This window comes from Dasypus novemcinctus, chromosome 1, assembly GCF_030445035.2.
Source record: "Dasypus novemcinctus isolate mDasNov1 chromosome 1, mDasNov1.1.hap2, whole genome shotgun sequence".
In the NCBI taxonomy this organism is placed as follows: Eukaryota; Metazoa; Chordata; class Mammalia; order Cingulata; family Dasypodidae; genus Dasypus; species Dasypus novemcinctus.
Genome location: NC_080673.1, coordinates 25,880,032 through 25,889,212, shown reverse-complemented (window position 1 = coordinate 25,889,212; position 9,181 = coordinate 25,880,032). Strand labels below are relative to the sequence as shown.

Sequence of the window (9,181 nt, the reverse complement as noted above, 5' to 3'; positions counted from 1 at the left end):
CACAAAAGACAACATATTTTGGAAGCAATTATGTTAAAAGTCTTATTTTTAAATTAAATAATTTAATGTGTTTGGACAGGATTTCATTTAAACAATCATTTCTTAATAGAAAAAATAATATAGGTCTAAGGAAACGTAAATAAAACTAGCTGATGGTAAGGACGGAAAAATTGACTTCTTTACAGAGTTGGATTTTTCTCTGTGTGCTACCTTCAAAGGATTTGGAGGATTCTGGTAAAGAAACAGGTTTATAGGGCAGGTGGGTGGGGAATGGATTGGGGGAGGTGGATCATATGACCTATTTTGCACATTTTTAGCCAGACACAGGGATCTCAACTTATCCATGCTTCGGTATCCTCACATAACAGTTTACTAGGTCTTAAAAATATACATATCATTTATAGAAGAAATTAAATTATCAAATACATACGAGTTAAAGTAACAAAAATACACATGCCCTCTATCTAGAAGTTGGTAAAGCTTTATAAAGAGAAATTATAGAAGGTCTAAATGAAAGTAAAATATTGAGATTTGATGTCATAAGGGTATCAAAATACCCACATTAAATCCCAGGTATTTTGGGATTGCTGAGTTGAAACTCAGACTCTCACTGAGTAGAAAATTGGATTCTATAGAGATTTAGGCCTAGTATGAACAATTAAAACTAAAAAACAAATGCATGTAGTAAAAAAATGAATTAAAATTTGATTCCCTAAAAACCAATCAAAATGCATAAGCTATTAAATTAAGCATTTTACTGTTCATCATCTAAATGAGTTACAACTAATGAGTTTCTTCTGCTGATTGAAAAGTGACAAAATATTCAAGGCTTGAAAGCAGAATATCTACAAATTTAAACAATCATTCGACAATATCCTAAAAATCTCACATGAAAACAAATGAGGAAATCCTTCAAGATATGTATATGCTTCCAGTTTGTTTACCATTCATCTCATTCATCAGTGATTATACGTAGGGTCAGAAAGTTTGAAGTAGGTCCAGCAGAGAAATAAGACCTAAGTGTTTCTGTAAAAGTATCAGTGAAGGTGTACATGTGAGTTCTGGTGCACATGTTATAAAATGAAACCTCTCCCAACTCATAATCCAGGAAAATGCCAATCCGTATGAATTCCTTTGTACTCAGCGTGCCAGGAGTATGTGTCCACTTGTGAATTTTCCAACATCCATCCCTTGGCAATGCTGGTGGAATGGAACTTCGAGGGAAAGAGTCTTTGCACACCCCCAAGGACCATTCCCCTGTGCCTCTCACTTCTACCTCCCAGAAATGCCTGGCACAATCAAATCCTTCAGCACTTAGTACAGCTGGCTGGAAAGTAAATCTCTTGGGATTGCATGGAACATTGGTTTCCTTCTTTCCATATGTCACACTTTTCCTGTCTTCTGAGATGACGAGATTGGGGTGAGCAGTCTCAGTATCTAGTGACAAATTGACTGTGAACATGTTGATAATTTTCTGCATGCCAAAATATTGTGGAGGAAGACATCTCTCTGTCTTCAACTCATATGAAAACTCTACTGAGGTGTTTAGATTCTCATTGCTCTTATGGATGCTGTCAAGATCTGTCAGGAGCTCCAGGTTTGACTGCACACACTTTTCTGCTATTTCATTGAGCACGTTTTTTAGTATGGAAATATGCTCTGATATTCGCATGTGATGCTCAATCAGTTTCCCTTGGATTTCCCTCTCTTCCTTCAGTAATCCCATAGTAACAGCATGGTGCTCATTTCTGAGTGACTTCAAACATTTTTCAAGATCAGAGTGCAGTTCAAGATTATGACTTTCTACTTTCACCTTCAATTTAAATGATTTTGAGACTTGTGTTTCCAAATCTTTTCCAGCAGTTTCAATTTCCTTCTTCAAAGGCTCAAAATAGCTTTTGAGTTTCTTCCTTTGACTATCTGCAGCTTCCTCAAGGGCTATCAGGTGGTGATCCTGGTGGTGAGAGGGACCTCTGCACTGAGGACACAACAGCTCCAGGTCCTTCTCGCAGAACAAGGTCACTGGCTGATTGTGTTTTTCACACAAGAGTTTCTTTTCCTGCTGTTTCCTCTTCTTCCTCCTGATAGGAAGTTGCTTCACAATTTCAGTCATTTGGCATAACTGCGTGTTCCTCTTGAAGTTCCTGTCAAGGCAGTGGTGGAGGCAGACTGGACAGGGAAGGACATTCTGCAGACCTTCCCAAGAGTGTGTGATGCACGAGCAACAGAAATTGTGGCCACAGTCGATGGTCACTGGATCTCTCAGGAAATCCAGGCAGATGGGGCAGTTGGTCTCTGCTTGGACGTCAGTAAGGGAGGCTGCAAAGGCCATTGTGCACTGAGGATTCCCAACTGTGGAAATTCACTTCCAGGAAAGGGAAACGATGAGAATCTGATGACCTCAGTCCTCAGTCTCCTTCCTGGAAGTCAGTTCTGACACAGGTACTGCTTCAAGAGTGCTTCTACTTCTTGCTCTCCAAGTTCAGAAAAGCTTGAGGAGGAGCCAAAACTGGTAGACAGTTCCTGATCTTCCTGTGACGTTCTCCTCTGGTATTCAGTGGTCCAACCAAATCAAAAGTCAGTAATGGAGGAAGCAGACTTGGCCCAGTGGATAGGGCATCTCCCTACCGCATAGGAGGCCAGCGGTTCAAACCCAGGGCCACCTACCTGTGTGGAGCTGGCTTACCCCCAGTGCTGATGCTCCAAGGAGTCCTGTGCCATGCAGGGGTGTCTTCCGTGTACAGAAATCCCAAGTCACAAGGAGTGTGCCCCGTAAGGAGAGTTGCCCAGCAGAAAAGAAAGTCTAGCCTGCCCAAGAATGGCACCACTCACACGGAGAGCTGACACAACAAGATGTCCCAACAAAAAGAACACTGATTCCCGGTGCCACTGATAAGGATTGAGGAGTTCACAGAAGAACACACAGTGAATGGACACAAAGAACAGGCACCTGGGGGGGGGGGGAGGGGGGAGAGAAGAAAAAGAAAGTCAGTTATGGAATCCTGATGGTCATGACAGCACAGTCCCAAGTCAGTATATATCATGGCTGTGGACTAGAAAACAGGGTAGTTGGCATATAATAGGGTGTTCCCATAACACTTTCTCCTTTCCCGCACTTCCCTCTCTTGCCTAGTCCAGTGATGAGCAGGCACCGAGGTAAGGGCATATCCCAAACGCCAGGTGGACCTACTTGCTGTGCTGCCTCTGGTGCCGCTTATGGTCCTGCCTCAAATATGGACTCAGCCAGCCAGAAAGTCTCCTTCAAATTAATGTAATTCACGTTTCTCTGTGAAACCTGCTAAACCACTGTGCTTCGCTCAGCTCCCCATTTGGTGCCATCACCACGGCGGTGTGGCGGCATCACCTACTGACCCCACTCTTAGCCCTGCCTGAGTGTTGACCCATTGCGTGGGTCAGTGCTCACCTTGCTCCGCTGTGGTCGTGGCTCGGCGCTGAGTTCAGAATATCTCTTTCACACACGGACTTCAACGTGGAGCTGGGAGCACCCCCGGGACTCCTTTGCTTGGTAGGTTCCCGATCCAAAGCCCAAGGCAAAACTTCGAGGTTCACTCCTGTGCTCTGAGGGGGTCCGAGTGGGGCTTTATAAGCCCGAGGGAACGTTCCCGCTCTTTTCTCATTGGACAGAACCAAGATGCAATCATTTGCAGGGACATGACTGGCTCCTGAGAACATTTCCCATTTTCCCCGCTGATTGAATTTTGTGCACCTGGGATGCCCTAGATTTGACCGCTCCTCTGGCCCCTCATCCTTCTACCCCCACTGATTAAATTCTCTCTAATTTAATCAGTGGTCATTTGTCTGGAGCCACTGTATGCCTTTACAAGTGTCCATCTTTGGTTTCTCAAGAGTGTTGTGGGACTTGCTGACAAGTCTGGGCCTGCTCCTTCACAGGCTGTTGGAATTCGTTCAGCCCCTTCAAGGAAGCGATCTACAGTTAGCCCTGGGTTCTGTTCCCCAGATTTATGGAATCTTTCAGATATTCTCGGTGTCCCCCAGCTCCTAAGCAGCCGAGATCCTGCCTTTTGTAATGTCCCTCTTCCTTCCCGTTCATTCTTGAGTTCCGGGCTGTGGTAATATTGGAGTAGTGGGGGTGGGTGGGAAGGAGTGGACTGGGCATTGTTGAGGTAGGATAGGAGTAAATTTCCTTTTGACTTGGGGGGTACAGGCACCTACTTTAAGTCTCTCTGGTGGTTCTAGCATTGTGTTTCTGAACATTTTTCAGCTTTCTCAACTTCCTTTAGATGGGCTCAATATTCCTTTCGAGCTTCTTCCTCTGACTCTCTGCAGCTCTCTCAAGGGACCTCAGGTGGTGATCACATTGGGCAGAAGTGACTCTGCACTGAGGACACACAGCTCCACATCCTTCTCACAGAACAAGATCACACATGGATTGTGTTTCTCATTCAGGGGATTTCTTCTTGTTCCTCCTGATGAAATTGCAGCACACTTTCAGTCACTTGGCATAAATAGGTGTTTCTCTTGAAGTTCCTGTCAAGGCAGTGGTGGAGGGAGACGGGACAGGGGAGGGCATCCTGCAGACCTTCCCAGTCCTGGGTGATGCAGTCAGTGGCCACTGGGTCTCTCGAAATCCAGGCAGATGGGTGGCTGGTCTCTGCTTGGAGTTCAGGAGGGGAAACTACAAAGGCCATTGTGCAGTGAGGACTCACACCTGTGGAAATTCCCTTGTAGGAAGGGGCAAGATTGTGAAGCTGATGACCTCTTCAATCTGTACTCTCTTTCCTGGAAGTCAGGTCTGAGAAAGGTAGAACTTCAAGAGTTCTGCTTCCTTCCCTCCAATTCCAAATGTGTTTGTTAAGGAGCATTAACCCCCCTTCCAATTTCTGATCTTCCTGTGATGTTCTCCTCTGATATTCAATGGCCCAGTGAATCAAAGGTCCTCTCTGGAATCCCCTTGGTCCAGATGGGAGAATAATTCCAAGTCAGTATGTCATTACTGTGGACTATAAAATTTTTCTATCTTAGAAATAAATTTAATAAAGCATGAGTCTTTCCTTCCTCATATGCATACCACCCCAGGTTGATCTACTATTTTTTTCAGAGGAATATTCAATAAGGACTTTTTTGCTAAAACATGAACATAAATCTAACAGATTCTCAGGATCCCATGACTTAGAATAAAGAAATATAAAAATTACATGTAAAGGACAATATGGACATGCACTAGTAAAAACAAGAATACAATGAACTCTATCAGAAAATCACGTAGGTTTTTTCAACCAATAGCAAGAAAAGAAAAATAACAACATGGAGTTGGAATTTAGGGAGAAAATGCTTAATACCATACCAGTCAATAGTATGCTGATTTAATTTGGCTTTATAAGCGTATAGGGAGTTTCCCTTTCTTTGTCTCACTGAGTGTAATCAAGATGCAATCAGCAGCATGGCCATGATGGGCTCCTGATGATATCTCCCATCCTTCCCTCTGATTGCATCTTCTGCTTGCAGAAATGGGGTATTTAACTCATTGCCCTATGTTCCCACCTCCTTCTACCCTTCTCTAATAATCTTCTATCTTAATCAGTGATCTGGTTTCTGGGTCCACTGAATACCTTTAAAATTGCCCATCTTCTGTATCTCAAGTATGTAGATTTGTGACTTTACAGACCAGTCTCACCCTGCTTCTTCTCACGCTGTTTTAACCATAGCAGCTTCTTTAAGGAGGCATATCTAGTGACAGTTCTTCGCATTTTTCTGGTTTCACAAATCATTCTGATAGTCTCAACTTCCACAGGCTCAGAAGCATCAATCATCCTCTCCTTAGATATATCTTTCTTCCTTCTCTTTGTGATGGTGGGAGTTCTGTAGGAGTATTAGAGGAGTGGGGGTGGTTTGGAAGGAGCAAGGGGTATGACTGGGCATTGTGGAGGCAGGATAGGAATAACGTTTCATTTTAATTTGGAGGGACAGGCATTAAATAAGTCTCCCTGGTGACTCCAGGATTTGGTGATTCCCTTGGTAAACTTACCCACAGCCCATGGTCCCAAGGATTGATAACAACTGATTCTGCACCTTCAGACCTCTGATATTCCTCATTTTTTACACTAATATTTATGCTATCTGCTTGATATCCCATTCATTGACAGCTCATTCATTCCTATATTCATTCAACAGAGTTGCTGAATGCTGATTGTGTATGCACATTGTCATAAAGCCTGGAATATGAGGACCATAGCACACTATCACGGGCTGCACTGCAGTGGAGATAGCTGAGGGCAGAGTAGACATTTTAGCCTCTTGTCCTGAGCCTGTCAATCCATTCAGGAGACAAGTTAAAGGTTCTCCTCAACTCAGGATCACAAATTTAAGTACCAAGACATATTTGCTGCATAACTTCTTCAAATCTGAAGGGCTACAGAGAACCTAATAGAAATGATTTATGAACTACAAGGTTGCACAGATACTTCCTGTCATCAGTGGCCTCTCTGAAGTCCAGACAGTTTTGGTACTGCTTGTGGTGTTTTGCTCTCCAATGCCTGTGCACTTCTATCTAGATGTGTATATGAATTTAAGAAAATGAAAGAACCTTGAGCTTTCAGAAACTGCCTCTTTTTCTTTCCACCTTTTATACTGGTGATTATCCTCTATTAGAATGTATATTCCCTTCTCTCAAAAGGTGTTGCCCACTTTTCACAAAGGTTTGAATGGGATATATTATAAACATGATGAATGTTTTTGAAGAATCACCAGCTTGTCCATTCCTCTCCATTATTATTTCACCCAATATTTCTGACATTTTGTTAACTAAGATCATTTTCCTTTACTGACTTATTAACCATGCTGCATTCACATACTCATATGTTTCACATAAACATTACACTGGGATTCCCAACAGCCCTGTGGGTTGGTATTATTAACAAGCAGAGCTGTGAGCGCCAGACCACTTCCTAGAAGGTCCAATTCTCACATATCTCATCTTTCATAATCTTTTCAATTTTAAGGAATGTTTATATTTTTGTCCTATATTTTGAAATCACACACCTACCAAAAGATAATAAGGAAAATTTATGAAATTTTCTTCTGAAAGTTTTATGGCTGTCATGTTTATATTTAGGCCCTTGATCTATTTTTACTTAATTTTTGTAGAAAATCTGAGATAGGGGTCTTCTTTCTTTTGGACATATCTAACCAATTCTCAAAACATCATTTGTTGAATAGACTATTTTTGCCCAGCTGGATGTGCTTAACTGACTGTCAAAAACCATGTGACTGTATATGTGTGGGCCTATTTCTGAGTTATTCACTTGGTTCTGTTGGTCAATCTTCCTGTCTTTATGCCAGTACCATGTTGTTTTCATCGCTTAGCTAAATGATATGTTTAAGTTCAGGAAATGAGATTCCTCCAACTTTGTTTTCTTTTTTAAAACTTGTTGGCTATTCAGAATCCTTTACCATTCCAAGTAAAGCTTTTTAATGGATTTTCAATTTCTGCAAAAAAGATTTGGGATTTTACTAGGATTGCATTGAATCAGTATGTCAGTTTGGGTAGAATTGAAATAGTAAAGATATTTAGTCTTCCAGTCCATAAACACAGAATGTCCTTCCACTTTTTCAAGTATTCTTTGGTTTCTTTTAGCAATGTTTTGTAGTTTTCTGAGTACGGGTCCTTTATGTCCTTAGTTAGGTTTATTTCTTAATATTTGAATGATTTAGTCGCCATTATAAAAGGATAGTTTTTCTGATTTCCTCTTCAGATTATACATCAGTAGTGTATAGAAACACTTGATTTTTGTAACTTAATCTTATATCAGCCACTTGGCTGAACTTGTCTATTAATTCTAGTAGCTTTGTTGTGGATTTTTCAGAATTTTCTAGATGCAGGATCATATCATCAGCGAATAGGGGAAGTTTTACTTGTTCCTTACTGTTTGGGTGACTTTTATCTCTTTATCTAGTCTAATTGTGAGGGATGAAACGGGGTCCCTGTTATGGGACGAGCGGGGTCCCTGTTGCGGGACGAGTGGGGTCCCGTTGTGGGACGAGCGGGGTCCCTGTTAAGGGACGAGTGGGGTCCCATTGTGGGACGAGAGGGGTCCCTGGCGTGGGGAAGAAAGCCTCATACGGCCGCTGAGGCTTCCCTCGGGGGCTCCGAAGGCGTGGAGGGCGCACGACCCAGGAAGGAGTCGCGGAGACAGGCTGATGGCACAAGTCTGGTTTATTCCAGAAGGGGATACGGCTTTATAGGGTTAGGGACTGCGTGGAGAGATTTGATAGGTGCGGGCGGGTACTGCTTCCTGATAGGTGAATGTAAGCGGTTGCTAGGCAGAGGGAGGTTCGGAATAGGGGAGGGGAAAGGGGAAGTGAGAGCTGACCGGATGCTAGGCTAGGCGGGAGATAGTGGGAGGCGACCGTTATTGATGTATCTTGCCCGGGTAGGCTGAGGGCGCTTCACCCGTACCAGGCTGAGGGCGTGGTCGCCCATTCCAGCCACCCTGAACTGCGGCTTCAGGCTGTGCACACGCCTGTTGCCGGGTTGGCTTAGCAACGGTGGCTCACACTCCCACATAATTGGTCTAGCTAGAACTTTTGGTGCAATACAGAATAATAATGGTGACAGTGGGCATCCTTGTCTTGTTCCTGATCTCAGCAGAAACTTCTTCTGTCTTTCACCCTTAGGTAAAATGTCAGCAGTTGGATTTTCATACATGTACTTTGGCATACAGAGAAAACTTCTTTCTATTCTTAGTTTTTGGTGTATTTTTATCAAGAAAGTGTTCTGTATTTGTCAAAAGCCTTTTCTGCATCAATCAAGAGCACATGTGATTTTTCTTTTACAATTTATTAATGTGATTTATTGCACTAATTGATTTCTTGTGTTGAACGACCCTTGCATACCTGGGATAAACCACTTGCTCTCAGGGTATACTCTTTTAATGTGCTGTTCACAATATTTTGATGAGGATTTTTGCATGTATATTCATGAGAGAAATGGGCCTGTCATTTTCTCTCTTTTTTTGTAGTATCTTTATATCAGGTTTAGCTCTAAGGGTGATGTTGGCTTCATAGAATGAGTTTGGGAGAATTCTTTCAGTTCAGTTTTTTGAAAGAGTATGGGCAATATTGGTATTAGATCATCTTTGAATGATAGGTATAATTCTCCTATGAAGCCATCTCTTTCTGGGCTTTTCATCATTGAAAGGTT

General features: G+C 42.5%; 1 protein-coding gene across 1 annotated transcript; it reads right to left on the bottom strand.

The window, feature by feature from the left end:
* Positions 1–952: 952 nt before the first annotated feature.
* On the bottom strand, positions 953–2,332 carry LOC101414557 (tripartite motif-containing protein 75-like). The gene has a single exon (XM_004482200.2). It carries the CDS (start codon positions 2,330–2,332, stop codon positions 953–955), a length of 1,380 nt encoding a protein of 459 aa, XP_004482257.2.
* Between the last annotated feature and the right edge of the window lie 6,849 nt (positions 2,333–9,181).

What these genes read in the sequence shown, in the direction of transcription:
- LOC101414557 (XM_004482200.2), bottom strand. Translation starts at nt 2,332, where the DNA reads ATGGCCTTTGCAGCCTCCCTTACTGACGTCCAAGCAGAGACCAACTGC.